Genomic DNA, 22,384 nt, shown 5'->3' on the forward strand with positions numbered 1-22,384 from the left:
GGAATTCCCCCCGACAATTTCCCAAATTTAAAATAACGATAGTATTTTTAGATTTGAAAACCACTGTAAATCTTAAATTCACAGTTTATTGAAAAAGAAATTGTTCAATTCTCAAAGAGGGGTAAACGACGGAATTCACAATTAATTAATAAATTCGTTAATTGACATCCACAAAACGAGCATTACTTTACCGGAAACAACTGTTGACTATTTGGGTTGAGGGGTCCCTATTTTCATAGGAACATAATATTATAAGACGGCCCTGGATGGGGGAGGGTATACCTAAGACCCTTATAAGAGTGTACTTAATAGCTTCTAAAAGTTTGTTGGTGATTGGATGAACAGTGTAGTGGTACATACAGGATAAACACACATACATTCTATCTTATATATAGATTAGGCATGAAAAAGAGGGACCTTTCCCGATAAAGACCGATTACAGGTTCGCAAATACGAAAATGTTGTTTCGGTTATTTCTTCTACAGAAACTTTTACCCAATTATGCTTCTGGCATTTTTGAACTTTCGCTTTTCTACTAGTTCTTCACTAGAAGAGTTTTTCTTGCGTTAATAGCAGTTTTCCCGTGTATTTAAAGGGAAAGCAACCCTAGTTTATGTATTAACCTTTACCAATAAAATTAAACGCAATAAAGGTTACCATTGTTGAATCACTTCATATGGCAATTTGTTTTCAAAATATTAGCATGAAAATTATATCTGTAATAACAATAGTTTACTTTAAAATAAGTATAAGAAACACCGTAATCTCCAAATGAACTAAAAAGTAAAAAAGACTCCTGCTTTCCGAGGAACACTGAATATTTTTAGAGTAAAAATAAAGCGTAGGGCGGTCAAGGTATATTCTATAGCTATTCGAGGACAGGGATATAGGTTACGGCTACCCATGCTTTCATCTAATTTCTAGAAACTTCTATTTTTCCACGTATCAGGACCAAAAACAGTTATTTTGACTGTTTAGTGCATTTGGAAAAGAACAAATTTTTGATTTTTTTTAATACTAATATTTTCCTGTTTTACATTGTGATCCCGCTTAACCCTTTATAATGACATAATTTGTTTACATATATTTTTAAACTATCAAACACTCTGTAATGACCTTCAACCAATAAGCCAATCAACCAATGACCTTCAACCAATAAACAACTAGACCAATAAGTCGGTTTGCAACACAATAAGACTACATTTATCTTTCCACAATCATATCTTTAGCTATGAATGGGTACATAAACTTCCAAAATTTGATCATAAGCTCAAACAGATGAAGTTGAATTAAAGCGTTTTGGTCATACCATAAAAACTACCTCTTTTTGTAAAGAAATAAAGCCACAATCGTGGTATTGTGGCTCAACAATTGTTGAAAATAATTCCTTAGACCACACTGCTTTTCCATTTACGAAAGATTGATTGAAGAAAAAACGGGTTTAATTTCTATAAAGAAGTGAACAAAAATAAACTATATAAACTACACTTTAGCTAACAAAAATAAACGCTCATGGCTAAATAATGGAAAAGATAAAGTTTCAAGAAATATACAACAGGGGGTATACAAAATTCCATGCTCTTGTGGTAAATTTTATGTAGGTAGAACACAGCAGAATTTACAAAATAGGCTACAGCAACACAAAAGTGCGATAGATTGCTCGCTAAGACAGAATAAAAAACCTGGAACTTTTGAATCCGCTATAGCGGAAAACGTGTATAATTTTCCTCGCCACAGTATTTTATTTGATCAGACAAATATTGTTGATAAGTCTGTAGGACTTTTACAAAGTTTCAGAGAAATTATAGAGCTATATTATCTATACTATATATCTATATTAGTATCAACAGAGATGAAGGGGATTTTAAAATAAATTCAATTTATAATAGTTTGATTAAAGACCAGTCAAAAACTTCAACGAGTATTGATTTGCATAATTGTCCCGAAACAAGTAATAATCTTGCGAACGAAAGTCAAAGCAAGGTCAATACTGTAAAAAGTCAACGGACTGCAGCTAAAATAGCAAATGAAAAAAATCCATTCAATTTATAATTCATAATTTTGTTTCATTAACCTGTAAGATTTTCATTGGATTTGGGGTTGGGTGACCTGTTTTCGTATTGTTGCAAGTATTTATAATTTTCATTTTTAATAGATTCCCATTTATACACCGAATGTGGCAGAGGAAAGTTTCATTATATACAATTGCTTTAGTTTTATTCTAAAGTTATTACCGTCAGTACAGGAGTTTTGTTTTATAATGTGAGTTTGTTTCTAATTTATTTTATTGTTTATATTTATTTGTTGTGTTTTATTTGTCGTGGCATTTTATTTATAATGTCTTAAAAAAAGTCTTAAATTGTTGGTTTTTAATTTTCTTCTTTTTTTTCCGCTGAGAAAGGCTCCCGGACGTGGGGCCGAAATATTCGGAGTATTTTTATTTTTGTTAGCTAAAGTGCAGTTTATATAGTTTATTTTTGTTCATTGCTTTATAGTAATTAAACCAGTTTTTTCTTCAATCAATTTTTCGTCAACAATTGTTGAAGGCAGCTTTTCTTAAAGAAACCTTTTATTCATATCGTAGCCAATTACTTTACCTTTACCTATTTACATACTTTACCTACCTATCACTACCTATGACTCTTTTCCATCCTTCTTAACAGTGAGCAAATTTGAATAAATACAGATTTTCCAATCCCGATTATTTAGAACTTACTAAATGTAGCAAAAAAAATCTTAAAAATAAACCTGAACAGCAGCAATACTCGACTTCGCCATTTTCGGTAGCCTTTTCTTCATGCATTGAATCCAGGTTAGTATAATATCTCTAGGAAATCCTCTTTCTTCTTCCCAAAAATCATGGGGGAACGTGACAGACAAGCTGTCATTCAACTGCTGAAAATGAAGACTAAAAATCGTTTGGGCATAAATACAAAAGCCCGGGTCTGTTACTTCGTCATACTTGCCCAGCATATCTTTAACATCAAATTCAATCAAGGGAATATTCAGAATTTTGTAGAGTTTATAATATTCATTTTGAATTAAATATGGATATTTTATTATATATTCTCTTAACCTCTGAAGCTCAACAATCACAACATGATTTCGTTCAAATCGATTAGAAGGTATCACTTCCAATTCCACAAGTCTATGACAAAGAACAGACATATATAACATATATCCGTGAATCAAATTTGTATTGTCTCTTCCTAAATATTTCCATACCTCGGCACAATCACTCACAATAGCATTGGGGACGTCATAGTACTTAACAAAGTTTGCAAGAGCCTGGGCGGCAAGCTCTCTCACTTTGTACTCAACATGACCAAGAAGTCTTCGCAAAGAGCTGCACATTGAAGCATCAAAATTGGTTTCAAAGCCAGGACTAAGTCTTGCGAGCAAACTTAATAGAGGGACTAGACTTGGATTTAGATGGCGTAAGTTAGCACATGACTTAATTAATTCTTTTGAGACGACTTGAGCAATTTCTGGGTAGCGATTTATGAATCCAAATGTCGTTAGTGAGGCACGGCCGTTTTCGTTGACTTTTTTCTGACCAATTAGTCTAAGAACTAAGCCACCATACAATTGGAGACTCGCATTCCTAAAAAAGTAAAATAATTATGAACAGACTAGCCAAGTTTTCTTAGATTACACTATACAAAAGGGTGAAAATCAATAACCCATTTTAGGATTAATCATAAATGTTGCACCCCAAAAAAACCCTTGGTTCCACCAATTTTTTTTTATTTCGTTGACATTTTCCACATTACTTGGATCTGGGAAGGGGGGGGGGACCTAGAAGTATTTCTAAGTTTTTTTTTTAATATCTTAAATAATTATGAAGGCATGAATATCTAGAGAAACAAATGGTCCATTTTGAAGATCACGAAAATTGAATAATTTAATTTCAACTTAAAGATGTTTTGAGGACTATAATGAATTATTTTATGGTCAATAGGAATTATTTTCTTAATTGATCTCGGAAAATTAACTAACATATATCACGAAGAGGAGTTTAATTATTTTGCTAACGCTTTTTTTGCCATATGCTGAAGACTTGTCAAATGTAGTAATATACATTACATGTAAATGAAGTACTTGCCTAGTAGTGAAGTAGACATAACCTATGTAGCCACCGACAATCCTGTTAAAAGTAAAAATAAGGTAAAAATAGTAGACCAGTGTCAGGTCTATAAAAAAAACTCGAAGAGATGGATATTAGTGCCCCCTCACTGTTGAGTGATTTTGAAAATTAGGACACCCCTATAAATATCAACTTATAATTGGGTAAAAATACAATCACTAACTAGGCCCTCCCCCCTTTGATGACCTTAAAAAAAGAAAATAGAAAGGTTGAAGCTTCGTAATAAACCATAATGTTTTTTTAAGCTAGTCCTATTTAAAATCAGCCTACAATTGCGTTAAAAACCAGCAAATACACTAAAAGAAATAGGTGGATCCTTCTTAATATTTTATTTTAAATGTTATGTTTTATTTTAATAAAAAAAAACATGTAGATGTAGCAATCTCCTTCAAAATGATCCCTTAAAAAGTTCTCTATTACGTATCAGTGCCGCCAGAGGCGCCATTTGGGGGGGTCAGGGGTGGGCAAATGCCCACCCCAGATTTTCCAGGGGGCCCAAGCTTCCACCACAAAGGGCCCTTTGCTGGCCATAATAATCCATTATGTCCAACATAATCCATTCTGCCCAATTGATTTGTAATTACTGCACGCCTATTAACCAAAGAGCGTAATTACTTGACACCCTAGGGGTAATTACGCTATTTGCTATTAATTATTGTAAACGTGTAAAATAGGTAAGATACATAATAAAATTCTCGAATTCTGTCAAATGCCCATTTCCTAGATGATTGCGCGACACGAAATGAGTCGGGGGGGGGGGGGCAAGATAAGGTTTATGCCCACCTCAAGATTTGGTCCAAATGGCGCCTCTGAGTGCCGCACTAGCAGTGGAGAAAGAAAAAAAAAAACGGAAAAAAGACGACACAACAGTGCTTCCCATGCAAAAAATTGATTTCCCTTGTTGTTCAAGCCAGGGGACTTTAAGTTTCATATACAGGGTGTAGCACCATGGAAATTTTTTATTTCATTTCATTTCAATTTTTTATTTCATTTCATGGCTTATTTTTTATTTCAACCTGATTTAGTTTCAAAAAATCAATTTTGGATTACTTTTGGCCGAAGTTCGTCTTTTATTTTCAACTTATTATATGCATTAATAAAAGACGTTGATGAAGCACATTTCTATTTAATAATACATACAAAATTTATTTAACACATCTCTTTGCAAATATTGTACATATAATTATAATGTTACTGATGTTTTTTTGAGAAAAATAAAAACTTAATGCATTATTCCTTTCTTAGTTATTAATCTTTTTCATAGATGTTCTATCAGTGGCGTCATTTCACAAAAATGTAGGGAGGGGGGACAAAGTGTTCTTTTTAAACTAGATGGGAATACTGGTCGTTTTCCAAATATTTCCAATGAAAATCCAGAAAAAAGCAGTTTTCAATAAAAATACCCTTCACCAAAAAAGGTGTTTTTTAATCTAGAGGGAGGGGGAAAAATACAGGGGACAAATGATTGCAGCTACCACTGTTACCACAGTAGTTTAGAGGTTTTTTAAGCCATAGAAAAAGAAAATAAAGGTTTTAAGATCGAAGCCTCTTAATTTTGTCTCTCAAATATTGCTTGGTTCACATTTCAGTTTCTATTACTACCAAAGTTAAAAATGAATAGGTCTTTTAGTTTTGAAAAAAAAAAATATAATATGACAATTATAAAGATAAATTTTTCTGTAATGCTGTTGCTGTTTAATAAAGAAAAAAGTTTACTTTTATGGATATAAAATAAAGGTTTGGCAAGCCTTTGTTGTCCTCTTCCTCTGTCACCAATTTCTCACCCCATCTCCCGAACCTCCTAGACCTAGCACTAGGTCAGACTTAGGTGATAGCCAAAAATGGAGAAGGGAATTGGTCACCAAAGGTTCCGAATACGCCCATCAGAAATGCTCAAATTAGGATTCGCTGGGCAAAACTTTCGCGTTTTGAGGGAGTGATGATTCTCCCGACTAATCTCAATCTTGGAGGATGTCCCCTAGCCTCCGTTTTTATACCCAGATAATCTTCTATTTTTACGTTGAACGTCTTTCTAAGCCAAGAGGGGAGTTCCAGCAGCCTCAATATTCTGCCCCTCTTTCGACCCCCCCCCTAATTCCCGAACTGGTGTAGACTTAGCTAATAGTCCAAAATTTAGAAGGAAAGTGGCCAAAAAGACTATGAATACTCCCAGGAGAAACGATAAAAATTTAATTATCTGTGGACAATTTTGCACCTTAAGGGAGTGAAGATTCTTCTGACTTATCCTAATCTTGGAGGATTCTCTCTACCATTCTGTAAATATATCAAGATAATCTTCTAATTTATGTTGATTTTTTTTTTGCAATAAAGGGGGAGTGCCTCTGTGCCCATTTCGCGTGCCCTCTATTGACCATGTTAGATCCAACATTGGGATAGACTTACCTAGTAGTCCAAATGGATGTCCAGATGGAGAAGATAAGTGGTCAAAAAAAAATTCTGAATGCACTTATGTAAAATACTAAAACTTGAATTCTCTGGGAATAATGTTGTATTTTAAGGGAGTGAAAATTCTTCTAATCTTAGAGGAAGCCCCCCTGTAATTACATCAAGATACTCTTCTATTTTATGTAGAAAGTTTTCCCACAATAAGAAGGAGTTCCATGAGGACCCATGTCGCGTGCTTTCTCTTGGCCCCTTGGAGACCCAGTACTGAGGCAGACTTACCTAATAGTCCAAAATGGAGAAGAAAAGTGGTCAACACAGATTCCAAATAATCGACCACAGCAAGGATAAATAAATTTAGACATCGACGCGTCTTCGACAAGACTTTTGATAATGTGGAGTGCCTGTGCTTGAACCATATCTAAATGACTATTTGAGCTAGTTGGTTCTTGACTGGCTATCTTAATTAATCGCTCCATAGCATATGCCACGAGAACTTCCTGAAAAATTAAATTCTCAGAGCGCATACAAGGAGTTTTCTATAATTCCAGCTTGAAAATAGTTTTATTTATAGAAAAAAATCTACATTCGCTAATAATTCTGAAAAGAAAATGATGGGATTAAGAAGCGCGGTTAAAATTTGAAATAAACTAAACCTGACCTGACATTAGAAAAAAAATATCAGTCAGTAAACACTGGTTAACTTCTAATAGGTACTAAGTACTCACAGGGACTCACCACATATCTTACTTCTTAGGAAAGAAGCAAAGTTCGCGTTCACTATATGGCTCTTTAACCTTTTTATTTCTTATTTTTTGTTAAGACTTCTTGAACCTATTTTTATTTTGGAAGTTTCCAACTTTCTTTCCACCTAATTCCTACTTTTTCTACAAAAAAGGGAACAAATAAAGACTCATGAAACAAACAAAATCAGACCTGATGTTAGAACAAAATATCAGTCAGTAAACGCTGGTTAAATTCTAATAGACACTGAGTACTCAGAAGGACTCACCAACTATCTTACTTCGTAGGAAAGAAGCAAGGTTCGCGTTCACTATATGGCTCTTTAGTCCTTTTATTTCTTATCCTTTGTCAAGACTTCTTGAAGCTATTTCTATTTTGGAAGTTTCCAACTTTCTTTCCCCCTAATTCCTACTTTTTCTACAATAGCATAAAAAGGGAACAAATAAACACTCATGAAACAAACAAAACCAGACCTGATGTTAGAACAAAATATCAGTCAGTAAACGCTGGTTAAATTCTAATAGACACTAAGTACTCAGAAGGACTCACCAACTATCTTACTTCGTAGGAAAGAAGCAAGGTTCGCGTTCACTATATGGCTCTTTAGTCTTTTTATTTTTTATCCTTTGTCAAGACTTCTTGAAGCTATTTCTATTTTGGAAGTTTCCAACTTTCTTTCCCCCTAATTCCTACTTTTTCTACAATAGATGATGTTCATAGATGATTTTTCTACAATAGATGATTTTCTACATTAAAAGACAATAAATGATATTAGAACAAAATATCAGCTAGTAAACATAGATAATTTTTTAGACCACACTGATTTTCGACTTACGAGAATTTAAGAGAGCAGTATTGAGGAATCTTTATTGAAATATAGATCCCATTTGCCAATCTAATCTTATGGAGGAAAATTATCGATATATTTTGGTGTTTCTGTTCAGTTTTATAGTTAAGCAGTATTGAGGAAGTTTTATTAAAATATGAGTTTTTTATTTGTTTGCCTTCTGCTCTTTTTTTCTCTTTTTTTTGCGTTATTTTTTTCATGATTTAAATTATTTCAGTTTTTTCTATTCTTTTTCTTCTTTACCGTTGATAAAGGCTCCCAGATGTGGAGTTGAAACATTCGGATTTTTATTTCATTAATTAATGTTTTTTGTTGTGTTTGTTTTTAGTACGTTTTGTTCACTGCTTGATTTAGATCAAACCCGTTTTTGTCTCTTAAACTTTCTTAAATTCCTAAATTCTCGCAGCTAGTAAACGCTGGTTAAGCTTCTAATAGGTAATAGTTGCTCACAAGGCCTCGTCCCATATCTTACTTCTTAGGAAAGAAGCGGGGTTCACTCTCAATATGTTTGGCGAGAGTTTGTTTATTGCATATTTTTGCAGGTGTTTTTGTTTACTATATTGATTTCCACTCCATTTATTTCTTACTCTGTAACGAAAGTATAAGGAGATACTTTTATTTTATAGGTTTCCAACTTTATCTGTCCCTAATTCCTACTGTTTCTGCAATGACAAATATAGGGAACAAATAATCACAGGTGAAAGAAACAAAACCTAACTGATATTACAAAAAAAAAAATCAGCCAGTAAACGCTGGGGGAGTAATTTAAGCCAGATACTAAGGGCTTACTATATATCTTACTTCTTAGAAAATAAGCAAGTTTCGTGTTTATAGATTTTTGATCAGTGCCTGTTTTTTTTTTTGCTTTACTCTTTTGTTTTTCTTACCTTTTCGCGAATTTTTATAAATGCCTTTTTTATTTTGAAGATTTTCATTTTTTTCTACCCTTAATTCCTATTTTTTCACTTAGTTGCTTGATTGTAAAAGGGCGCTGTGACCTGAGACTACATTTGTTCACTGAAAACCCCCGCTGAAAAATCCTGGGTACTACCTTGATCACGACCAACTCCTTTTTTTAAACATAACTTTATTTTCTTTGATAAGATGAATGATTTTCATTGATACAATTGCATCTGTTTTTACTTTCGTCTTAACAAAAAACTATTTAACAAGGATAAAAAAAAAAAAAAAAAAAAAAAAAAAAATCGGGTTATTCAAAGTAAAACCCAGCCGATGACCAATGAAGGAGAGAGAAAGAGAAAGAGAGACAGAGAGAGAGAGAGAGAGAGAGAGAGAGAGAGAGAGAGAGAGAGAGAGAGAGAGAGAGAGAGAGAGAGAGAGAGAGAGAGAGAGAGAGAGAGAGAGAGAGAGAGAGAGAGAGAGAGAGAGTCAGACCTTCAACTCTTTAATTTTAGAACTTACTGATTTTATCAGCTCAAATTTCATCCATCAACTACAGTTTGTCAATTATGAAAGCCAAATTTCGATTGTTCAAATAGAGAGAGGGGAAATTAATCCAACCTCCAATTCTTAATTTCCAAAACTCTTTCATTTTATCATATGAAATCGCATAAAGTTATTACTATTAGTCAATTTTACTAGCAAAAATGTCCTGTTTTTGGAGACAGATTAAAACGAAGAGAAGAGATTTAATCAGACCTTTGATTCTTTCGTTCCAGAACTCACTATTTTCAAAACAACCAGAGCAAGACCTGCGGATCTTCTTGTTATCGAAGCAACGGTCGTGGAGGATTCCAGCAAGTTGATTATATATTCCAACTGTCTATATGGGATGGAACTCAGAAATCTAAAATGAAACTCTATAATTACTTTTTTTCGTGAAGAAGACAGCAGGTTAAATAATCAGACTCAAACATAAAATATGCAAGAAAGTATGATGAAAGAATGAATTGGTGTTTTCTTATAAAATAAAAATATCTTCTGAACAGAACTTGTTTGAAAACTCTTTTAATTGATACTGCAAAGTATCAATATCTTTTCCTTGATAAAACAATTAAGTAATCGGTAACTATGATTTTACTGACTCGTTGCTCATTATTTCCAACCTAGATTAGTATTTTTGTAGCATAAGATTCCAAAAAATACTTTTATGTAGTTTTGAACTAGCATGTGATTAGCTAAATGAAATTGAAGTACAGTGGCACTTTTGAAGGAGGCAAAATGAAGCAGGAGGAGGGGCAGCATTATTGTATTCATTGTTTTATGCAATTTCTAAATATCGTGGTTGTTTTTCTGATAATGCACCCTCCCCCCCCCCCCTCCCCCCCCCCCACACACGCACACAGACAACAGAGTTGGTGTGTATAAAACACACACACTGTTGTCTATGCTTAGTGCATAGATTTATAAACTAAATAGATAGATAGACAAATATAGTGTAAATATTTGTAAATATTTATATTTTTAAAACTAAATAGATAAAAAGATTTATAGACAATCTAGTGTAGTATTGAAATACGCGAGCAAGTAAACGGCCACCTTGTATCTACCAAGAAGAGTGATCAATGGATAATTCTAGACACCAAGACCTAAATAAACGGTTTAATTTGCTTCAAACACATTCACAAGCCTTTCCTGATAACATGGAATTTGTAAAAAGCTTACGAAAATATACGAAAATACGTCTACTTAATTGTGCCTCTTGTACAAGGAGGAAAAACGGTAAAATTCTACTTAATTGACTTCTTGCTATCTTGGAAAGGGTTTAGGCTAGTAAAATGAAACTTTCAGGGATGGGTCTACAAGCTAAAGTATGTCCCGGGAAGGTATTTTAAAGTACCCACCTCCACTCCTTCTCCCTCTAGAGGGCCCTGAAATTTGCCTACATGACAGGTCTATACCTATTGAAATTTTTACAAAACAACATTTTACCTTAATTTTCAGTTACTAGTTGCTTTTTTGCTGCCTTTAGTTCTGAAAATGCAATTCCTGTTATTTGAGTAGAATTTTGAACCATATCAATGTTTTTTTTCAAAATTTAGGAAATGTATTTGCATATCTTTAAAACCTTATAAAATGGGATTGAGCAAAGTTATGAAGCTGAAAACAATTTTGTTGTACTTCAATTAAGCAGAAGATGTATTTTGCAAGGTTTCACTTTTATAACACACATATTTTTAAAGGTCATCAAAGGTCAGGGCCCTCTAGAGGGAGAAGGAGTGGAGGTAGGTACTTCAAAATACCTTCCCAGGACATACTTTAGCCTGTAGACTCATCCCTGAAAGTTTCATTATCCTAACCTAAACCCTTTCTGAGATAGCAAGAAGTCAATTAACTAGAATTTTACCGGAAAGACTTTTTACTTAGTAAGAAATCTTTTGATTCTTCCATTCATTTGCTTTTTTGGTAAATTAGGAATTGACAAGAAAAAAAATATGCGAGAAATGTTCTTAAAATTTATTGTTTTATAATTCAACCGAGTTCTTTCAATAATTATTCATCCATCCTACATTTTTAAGCAGCAATTTTTCCCCAGGAGTGGTGGTTAGTATAATCATTTCTGGGTATGACCAAGAAGCCATATGCTTCTACCCAGGGCCATAGAGTCAGTAAACTTAAAAAAGGTTGACTCAAACTCATAGCTCTAGCATTTTCGCTCTGAATCCTTCTTCTAAATTTCTAGGACGGGTGACTACCGAGTCTTCAACTTTTCAAAGGTGCAATTCTGACTCAGACTTCACAAATTCAAGTACTAGACACGAACTTCTCCCTCTTAATAATAGATTTTAGCACTGAATATTTACATAAATTCTGACTCCGACTTTACAATTTCAGGTACTAAACTCAAACCCCTCCCTCTTAATAGTAGATTTTAGCACTGAATATTTTTGCATAAATTCTGACTCCGAATTTACAAATTCAGATACTAGACTCGAAATTCTCCCTCTTAATAATAGATTTTAGCACTGAATGTTTACATAAATTCAGACTCCGACTTTACAAATTCAGGTACTAGACTCGAACTTCCCCCTCTTAATAATAGATTTTAGCACTGAATATTTACATAAATTCTGACTCCGAATTTACAAATTCAGGAACTAGACTGGAACTTCTCCCTCTTAATAATAGATTTTAGCACTGAATATTTACATAAATTCTGACTCCGACTTTACAAATTCAGATACTAGACTCGAAATTCTCCCTCTTAATAATAGATTTTAGCACTGAATATTTACATAAATCCTGACTCCGACTTAAAAAATTCAGGTACTAGACTCGAATTTCTCCCTCTTAATACTAGATTTTAGCACTGAATATTTACATTTAATTCTGACTCCGAATTTACAAATTCAGGTACTAGACTGGAAATTCTCCCTCTTAATAATAGATTTTAGCACTGAATATTTACATAAATTCTGACTCCGAATTTACAAATTCAGGAACTAGAATCGAACTTCTCCCTCTTAATAATAGATATTAGCACTGAATATTTACATAAATTCTGACTCCGACTTTACAATTTCAGGTACTAAACTCAAACCCCTCCCTCTTAATAGTAGATTTTAGCACTGAATATTTTTGCATAAATTCTGACTCCGAATTTACAAATTCAGGAACTAGACTGGAACTTCTCCCTCTTAATAATAGATTTTAGCACTGAATATTTACATAAATTCTGACTCCGACTTTACAAATTCAGATACTAGACTCGAAATTCTCCCTCTTAATAATAGATTTTAGCACTGAATATTTACATAAATTCTGACTCCGACTTAACAAATTCAGATAGACTTAAAATTCTCCCTCTTAATAATAGATTTTAGCAATGAATATTTACATTTAATTCTGACCCCAAATTTACAAATTCAGGTACTAGAATCAAACTTCTCCCTCTTAATAATACATATTAGCACTGAATATATACATAAATTCTGACTACGACTTTACAAATTCAGGTACTAAACTCAAACTTCTCCCTCTTAATAGTAGATTTTAGCACTGAATATTTACATAAATTCTGACTCCGAATTTACAAATTTCAGGAGCTAGACTGGAACTTCTCCCTCTTAATAATAGATTTTAGCACTGAATATTTACATAAATTCTGACTCCGACTTTACAAATTCAGATACTAGACTCGAAATTCTCCCTCTTAATAATAGATTTTAGCACTGAATATTTACATAAATTCTGACTCCGACTTTACAAATTCAGATAGACTCAAAATTCTCCCTCTTAATAATAGATTTTAGCACTGAATATTTACATAAATTCTGACTCTGACTTAAAAAATTCAGGTACTAGACTCGAATTTCTCCCTCTTAATACTAGATTTTAGCACTGAATATTTACATTTAATTCTGACCCCGAATTTACAAATTCAGGTACTAGAATCAAACTTCTCCCCCTTAATAATAGATTTTAGCACTGAATATTTACACAAATCCTGACTCCGACTTTACAAATTCAGGTACTAGACTCAAACTTCTCCCTCTTAATAATAGATTTTAGCACTGGATATTTACATAAATTCTGACTCCGAACTTACAACTTCAGGCACTAGAATCGAACTTCTCCCCCTTAATAATAGATTTTAGCACTGAAAATGTACGTAAATTCTGACTCTGACTTTACAAATTCAGGTACTACACTCCAAGTTCTCCCTCTTAATAATAGATTTTAGCACTGAATATTTACATAAATTTTGTCACTACAAAACAAAAACAAAAGTTATGTGTGGCTGGTTTCTATAAGATGCAATTCGATATTATTTATTTTTATCCACATATCTTGTAATGTTAATGTTTGTTTTTGAACTGTGGTTGTTGACCTAAAATATCTTTCAGTTCTTTGTTTTCATATTGAACTAATGCCGTTGGTCTCTTTTTTTATATTTTTTTCATCAAAATCAGAGTTACTTTTTCACAGTACTCCCTTACGTCTTTTGTACTGATAACAACCACATGATTTACATCATCAGTCAGTTAAGAGCAGCTCCACCTAGAATCTGTAGAATCGAAAACTCAAGGAATATACCTATAGATGGGTGATATACCACCCCTATCCCCCCAAAAAATCAGACTTTAGCCAACACCTATGCATAGTCCGCCCTACTGAGACTGCGACGACAGGTCGCAAACGCGACTGAAACAGTTTGTATAGATCGCTTGCCAAATCAAAAACTCAAGGGCTCTACCCTTACCTGTAGATAAGCGATATGCCCCCCTGTCAAAAACAAACTCTTACCAATATCTAAACATGTCCGCACTGCTGAGACTGTGACAATAGGTCGCAAACGCAACTGAAACAGCTTCAATAGCTCCCGGATCGAATCAAAAGCTCAAAAACTCTACTCTTTCCAGTAGATGGGTGGTAAGCCTCCCAAAAATTCAGCTCTTGCCGATACTTACACATCGTCCGCTCCACTGAGACTGCGACAATATGTCGCACAAGCGACTGCACCAGATTCAATAGCTCCCTTATGACGACACTGCGTCATCAGCTTCAAAATTATAGTCCCACATCGTTCGACAATATCATGAGGTAAAATGTCTCTATACTTATTAACAATGTCAGCAGCAAGCATTACAGATTCCTAAAAGCAAAATAAAACATTAAATAATAAAGTCAATACATTAAGATATTCAAATAAATAACCATAAATACAACACAAAGCACTAATGAAACTGTACTTGGCCTACTATGACCACTCTATCTTATTTATCTTGTTTGCTCAAAAGTTTCATAAAAAAATATCTGAACTCTACACTCAGCGTGTTTCCGGTGCTTGAGATTTTCACTTTTTTTTGCCTCCACGGCTTAAGAATAATATTTTTGTTCTAGTTGATTATTTTTGTATTATTTTGGTGGCTTTTTCTTTTTGTAATTCATTACTCCACTTTTTCACGTTGATTATAGTGGGTTCAAAATAAATTATTATTAATTACTATAAAAATAACAGATACTGGTGTTGATCGATAATTAAATTCTAAAACCAGAAAAATTAAAATGAATCATCAATACAAACATAAAACGAATTGAAATTGCATTAAAAAATATTAAACATTTAAGTATATAAATCAAGTTTTTTGCGGCCCCTGAAAAGTACAGATTAGCTGATAATAGTAGATTAAGGTTAGGTTAACTTAAAACGAACAGAAATTGTTTACGTATATGAGGAGGTTTTCCCCTCCTCAACACCCCGCTCTTCACGCTAAAGTTTTTCGGCACTTTTAAAAAGTTACTTACCGTTCTAATTAAACGACTCTTGTGTTTCAGGAGTTGTTTTTAAGGAGTTGGGATAAAATTGGCGTAAACAGCGAGGTGTTGAGGAGGGAAATACCCCCTCATACACATAACAATTTCTGTTCGTTTTAAGTTTGAATGTGGCTTCTTACTTTCAGTTGAATTTTTTTTTTAATTTAGCCTAATTTTTGATCGTTTTTTGAATAACGCCAGAAAAACTGGCTTCACCTCCACGGAAAAATCCCTCTGCCACGGAAATATCCACTGGACAATTCAATTCTGGGGAATATCTAGCCCGGACAATTACCCTTAACACATCCACCAGTAAAATTAAATCGGTAAAGAGAAAGCAAGACATGAAATTTTCGTCTAGGAATTCTGGCAAATTCCCCCAGTATAAATTTCCCCTGAAAAGTTCACCCCCTGGAAACTTCCTTCTCCATACAAAATTCTCCCCGTGCAAAATCCCCTCAGCAGAAAATTCTTCCTCCCCTCCCCATCCAAAAAAGGTATGCATACTTCCCAATAACAAATACCATACGTAGCCTAAACAATGAGCAAATTTTATAACTTAAAGAACATTCCACAGGGGCTGTGGGGAGTCATGTTATCTCCAAAGACATGGTTATTGGGCCTTTCAACTATGCTGAACAAAATAGCTATGGCAAAATTTTGATCGGAGGATTTTGGGAAAAAGTGGCGTGGGAGGGGGTCTAGTCGCCCTTCAATTTTTTGGTCGTTCGAAATTCCATTAGAATGAGCCCTCTTCTGAAGTTATAGGCCCACTGGGACGATCCGACCAACCCTATATAAAAAAAAGAAAAAAAAGACCACGCATCCGTGGTCTTTCTTGTGGCAAAAATTACAAAATTCAACATTTTTGCAGACAGGAGCTTGAAACCTCCACAGTAGGGTTATCTGATACGCTGAATCTGATGGTGTGATTTTCGTTAAGATTCTATGTATTTTAGGGGATGTTTTCTCCTTTTTTTCGAAAATCAGGCATTTTTTTCAGGCTCGTTACCTTTGATGGGTAAAAATAAACTTAAGGAAGCTTATTTATTTAAAATCAGCATAAGAATCCGATCTTTTTGATATATCTATTGGTTTGAGCTCAATCCCCAAACCCAAAACCCTATCTGAAAGTTATACCCAAGCCATTCATGATTTATTGAAGATATCATATTTTAATAATCTGGATGTCCTTAATTTATTTTAATTTACCTCTGCACCTTCTCCCTATTAAAAAAAACAAGTCTATTTTCCCCATTTCATGCTCTCAAAGTTAAAGTTAAAGGCACAAAATAAAAGTGAGAAAGGAAGAGAGAGAGAGAGAGAGAGAGAGAGAGAGAGAGAGGAGAGAGAGAGAGAGAGAGGAGAGAGAGAGAGAGAGAGAGAGAGAGAGAGAGAGAGAGAGAGAGTTTTATTTGCACAATAATCGTAGCTCAATGGCTAATTTTATTTTTTACTAGTTTTGTTTTTACTTTTTTTAACTAGTCTACTAGATACATGCACAAGTTTTAGCTTCTGTATCATAAGGCTTTCGTAATTTTCTTTTGCCTTCAGGGGAGTAAGATGCCACTGTGAGAGACGTTAGACATTCGCATCTTGCCAAACCTAAGGATGAGGTTGTCTAAGCATAGTTCTAGACTTTGGAATTGGAGAGTTATGAGGCCATCATGGTAGGAGATGTCTTTATTACTCAGGAAGATCCTGGCTGCCCGTTCCCGGACTGACTCCAGTTCCTACATCAAATAGGCAGTTTTTAACACTGATGGGCCCCAAAGAGGACAGGCGTATTCGAGGACAGTGCGTACATAGCACAGGTATGCCCAAAGAAGAATACGGGCGTTGCATTCGAAGCATCGCATTTTTGAAAGCTTGCAAGGATGCGTTAACCTTACATGTAACGCTATTAGTACGGGCAGTAAAGGTGCAGTCATGTTAGGAAATGACAGCCAATTCCACCTAACGTAGATGGAATGGAAAAGTACTTTTACCAAATTCACAACAGGGAAAGGAGCATCAGGGGAGGGGGTCTTTATTGAACGGCATGAGTATTTTTGCATTTCAAGTATTTTAGTATTCCTACTTAACAGAGTCGATAGTCAACTAGAATCAGAGTATTGTAAACTTAGTTGATCGAAAATGGTTTCGAGGAATAGCTTCGCGGGGACATACCTTTGAAAAAATTAGGCAAGTAAGAGAGACAAATCGTCAACAAATTTGTATCTGTCATTATGTTCTACCAGCAAGAAGTTGATGATGGTGATAAACACTACTCCTGCCAGTTTCGACACCTGCGGGGCACCGCAAGTCATTGCACACTACTCTGAGTCGCAGTCCTGTTAGTGTAAGATGAATGCTTTTATTATCCTTCAAACAGTTCGTGGTAACGAACTGTAGTAAGAGGCGAGTCGACTCAATAGTAACCGAAACTCTAAATAACGGGATTTCGGTACAAATATATACATCAAATGAATCATATTTTTACGCTGATTGTAAATATATAAATTTTATCGAGTTTAGTCTTACCAAAAAAAGGAGAAACAACCCTAAAATTCGTAGAAATTCGTAGTTTTTATTGTTTTAAAAAGCAGAGTTGTGACAAAGAGTCAAACTTTAGCGTAAAGAGCGGGGCGTTGTGGAGGGGACAACCTTTTTCATATACGGAATAATTTCTGTTCGTTTTAAGTTTTAATGTAGCTACTTATTTTCAGTTAAAAAAAACGTTTTTTTTTTATATTCAATTGGACAAAAAATTAATCAAAATTGCCAGGGTTTGTCGTTTTACACCGTCTCAGGCTTAGGAAGGCCATTAGATGTGAAAGGAGATGGAAAACTTTATAAAAATTGAGGGCTGCAAAGTCAACAAAACAGCCTTGCTTTTCAAGCCGCTTTAGGATCAACAAAGGCGGTTTTAGGGGGGTAGAGGGGAACTTGCCTTAGGCATAGAAACTTTAGGGGTGCAAAATCCAAAATAAATAATCTAACGGTTATAGCCATTTTTAATTTTAGAATTTTTTCCATTACAATAAAATAGAGGGCGCAGTTGGCAGCAGGTATAAGCAAATTGATTCCAAAATTGTCATTTTTAACATATCTTCATCACCATTCCTTGAAAATAAAAGTTAGTAGACCGAATTTAATTAATTGTAGTGTTTTTTTTTATATTTTGTATCAAAATTTTGCTAATAAATGAAAATTTTGTTAAATTTGGCCTAAAAATTTTTAGAAGACAGGAAAGTCCGCCATCCCAAAACTTGGTACTTGTCAATAGCCTCACTCACTTGATCTAATAACTCCCGCAAGACGAAAGTACCTAAACTTTTGCTAGGCATGACCTTATGGAGATTGGTCTTAAATCGCCACACGATTTTGTAAATTGCAAGGACGTGAGAATAAGAGTCATTCATGCTATGTCTTGAAAGGTTTTTTATTTCAGCTAATTTATTCACTCGTAGTGTGTTACGGAAGATTCCAGTTTTTGTTTTGTTCTACTTAATATTGCTATTTAATTATAAGTTACGAGTTAGCTGCGTTGCAAAACTGTGTCATAATGTGAATGATGCTAAATGCTATTTTGTTGTGATCTAATAAAAATAAAAATCAATGCATCAAATCATTGAATTTTTTTTTCTTATTTTGTATATCAAATGGTCAGTCATCCTACAACCCTTTAATAAGAAAATAGAATGTTTGGAAAATTAAAAATATGATTTTCAATAATCAGACTTCTATTTATACCTTTAAGTTTAGCCATGCGCAGGCAAGGACGACATGGTGATCATCAGATATTTCCACTCCGAGATCGTCTTCTAGGGGAGCAGAGGCTGTCAAAGCTTCCATTTTTCCAAGAGATCTTCTTATAGTTTCTTCAATAGAATCAGCCATTTCTCCAAAAGACGGAGGTACATCTATGCAAGGACAGCTTTTAAATATTTGGCAGCTACGGTTGTCAACAAGGATAACACGACAATGAGTTCTAAACACATCCAAAGTTGTAAACAAAAAACTCCTACTCTTAGCACGCATTGACCCGAAGAGGATTTTTTTTGTGTCATTGTCACATAGGTTCAAAATTTCAAGGGAAGCAGGCTAAATGTTTGGCCTACTTAAAATGTATTAAAATAAAAGAATTTTTTTTAGACTTAAAATATATGGAAGCATTAAATATAGAAATTGAATGGAAGTATAAGATAATAAAATATGTACGGAGGTACATCTATAAAAGGGCAACTTTTAAGTATTTGGCAGCTATGGTTGTGAACAAGGGTATCACGACAGTGAGTTCAAAACACATCAAAAATTGTAAAAAAAAACTCCTACTTTTAAATCGCACTGACCTGAAGAAGTTTTTTTTTGTGTCATAACCGCATAGGTTCGAAATTTCTAAGGAAACTGTCTAAATATTTGGCCTACTTCAAATGTGTGAAAATAAAAGAATTTGTTTAGACTTTAAAATGTATGGGAGCATTAAAATATAGAAATTGAATGGAAGTATGAGACAATAAAATATCATTGTGCTCAATGGAGGGAGGGGTCGAATTATCTTCAGAATCGTCCCAGGACCACCACTTTATCCTCCAGAATATATTCAAACAACTTTCTGCAGGACGTTCTTTATAAGATTAAATATAAAACAGAGAGATTTTTTCAATTAAAAGTAAGGAGCAGCATTAAAACTTAAAACGAAAATAAATTGTTCCGTATATGAAGGGGTTGCCCCCCTCCTCAGTACCTTGCTCATTCCACTAAAATTTGACTGTTTTACCAATTTTTTAAGAACAACTCCTGAAAAATAAAGGCCGTTTAATTAGAAAAGGAAACCATTCTAATAGCGTTTAAAAATTTTAGTGTGAAGAACAAGGTATTGAGGAGGGGGGCAACCCCTTCATATGCGGAATAATTTCTGTTTGCTTTGAGTTTTACCATTGCTCTTTACTTTTGGTAAAAAAAATAAACCTTTTTTTTTTTATTCAATTCTTAATAAATCCAGTAAACATAGGAGCTCCAAAACGATGGTACATAGAGTTAAATTTAGCTCTAAAATAAATGACAAAAATTATAAAACATGTTAGACAATGGAAAAACATTAGCAAATAAAAATCTTACGAAAGAATTGTATCTAAGAAATTGGAAAATAGATTTTGAGGATTCAAGCAAGAAAAAAAACACACATTGTAATATGTTCCTTGTATTTGTAAGTATAACCGTCTTTTTCAGTCTTTTTTATGTTTTACCCTGTTGCACCCTTTTGAGTCAACATAAAATATTGTTCTTTATCATACGACTAATACCTGATAGTTTTCTTTTTCAGGCTCCCTTTGAGTCAACATGGAAGGAAACAACTTCAGTTTGTTTTAGAACTTTCGTAACAATTTTCAACAAACAACTTTCGTAAGTAAGTAATACATTATTTGAAAAAGACTGTTCTATTAAGCATACGAGTAATATTTAAGCATTAAGATTACTAAGCATGCGAGTAATATTTGAATTTTTTTTCAGGTTCCCTTTGAGTCAACATGGAGGAAAACAACTTCGGTTTCACGTAAGCAAGTTATACATAATTTGAAAAAGATTGTTCTTATGCACATGAATAATATTTGATATTTTTCTTTTTCATTTTCCCTTTGAGCTAATATGGAAGAAAACAACTTAAGTTTTTCAGGTTACCTTTGAGTCAACAAGGAAGAAAAAACCTCAGTTTCACGTAAGTAAGTTATAAACTGTTTAAAAAAAATGTATGGATTCTTGAATCCCCAAGACGGGCCAAACATTATTTTTCTCCGATCGGTGTGAAAATTTTTGGGCAAATAAAATGGACTAGAAGGACCTTAAAACGCATTTATAGCACAAAAATGTTCTTTTAATAAAATGGTAGATTATACTACGGGTAGCCTAAAACTGAAGATGTCTAAAGGGTGGAGGGTTCAGAATGGCTTCAGCCCAATAAAAGACCAAAATTATGGAGACATTTATTTTTTAAGAATAATAATCCCCCTCCCTATCCAACCAAAATCTAGAGTAAAACTACAATTACGAATTCATTGCACAAAACTACTGCTTATCCGAAATTTTGACCGAATATTCAAATCTTGTCCCTTTTCAAAATTACAATCCAACTTCCTTAAGCAGAAAAACGAAAAGGCAACTTGACAAATAGTCCTAATATCAATCAATAATAAAACTATATCAGTTAATAAAGAAGAGAAAACTAATTTGAAAATCATTTTCTAAAGAAGGTATTTTTCAAAGAAAAATAAAGAGCTGTACCAAAGCCTAAGACGAGCAAAAACAAACTGAAATAATAATTTAAACTCAAAAGTAGTAGAAATGACTATCAAGGAATAAATGACACCCAAAATCGAACACATATTAAAATGAATAATCACATCAAAAATAAAGATAACAAATAATGGTATGGATAAATAGATGGATCCTAAAACGAGCAGAAATTAAAATGAATATAATCAAATTAAACTTAAAACAGAAATCAACAGGCAGAAATAGGACAACTCCCCCCTCCCACCCATCCTAAAAGTTCTAAAGGTCAGAGCTTCATTAGTGCTTTATTAAAAAGAAAATATATTTCAAAAATTTTTTCTTTCGTATTTTTAACATAAAAAATCAAAAATTGCTGAGACTTCTAGGACTTTAATATTATTGTGTATTAAACAAACAGTCTAATTTCATTTAAACTCTTTCTGTTATCCTTTCTTTTCTAAACATTTTTCGTTTTATATTTTCACTATATTCACTAGCAGATAATCAATCTCGTTGGGGTTTTTTCACTTGTTTTTTTTTCGTTTCTTTGTTATTTTATCCTAAGATTTATCTCCAGCTATTATCTAATATATTTATGTCCAGGGGCAAAACTCCAACATTTTTATTGAGGGGAAGGGGCAAGAGAGGTCCATATCCGGATAGAAAAAGAGCACGGGATATATAATACTGTTTTCTCTAAGTTATTGAGGGGGGACTGCCCCCTACCCCGATCGACGCCCCTGTTATGTCCGCTGTAATTATTAATTTTC

At 33.7% G+C, this 22,384-nt stretch overlaps 1 protein-coding gene across 5 annotated transcripts in view; it reads right to left on the reverse strand.

Annotated features, from left to right (window-relative positions):
* LOC136029548 (uncharacterized) overlaps positions 1–22,384 on the reverse strand; it is a 78,748-nt gene that overhangs the window by 11,591 nt on the left and 44,773 nt on the right. For all 5 annotated transcript variants that reach the window (XM_065708020.1, XM_065708018.1, XM_065708021.1 and 2 more), the window contains 5 exons: positions 19,095–19,264; positions 14,513–14,697; positions 9,801–9,948; positions 6,833–7,050; positions 2,749–3,604 (listed from right to left, as the gene is read on the reverse strand). In XM_065708020.1, the coding sequence (XP_065564092.1) occupies positions 2,749–3,604; positions 6,833–7,050; positions 9,801–9,948; positions 14,513–14,697; positions 19,095–19,264 (1,577 nt within the window). The remainder of the gene's footprint in view (positions 1–2,748; positions 3,605–6,832; positions 7,051–9,800; positions 9,949–14,512; positions 14,698–19,094; positions 19,265–22,384) is intronic.

This window comes from Artemia franciscana, chromosome 7, assembly GCF_032884065.1.
Source record: "Artemia franciscana chromosome 7, ASM3288406v1, whole genome shotgun sequence".
Taxonomy (NCBI): domain Eukaryota; kingdom Metazoa; phylum Arthropoda; class Branchiopoda; order Anostraca; family Artemiidae; genus Artemia; species Artemia franciscana.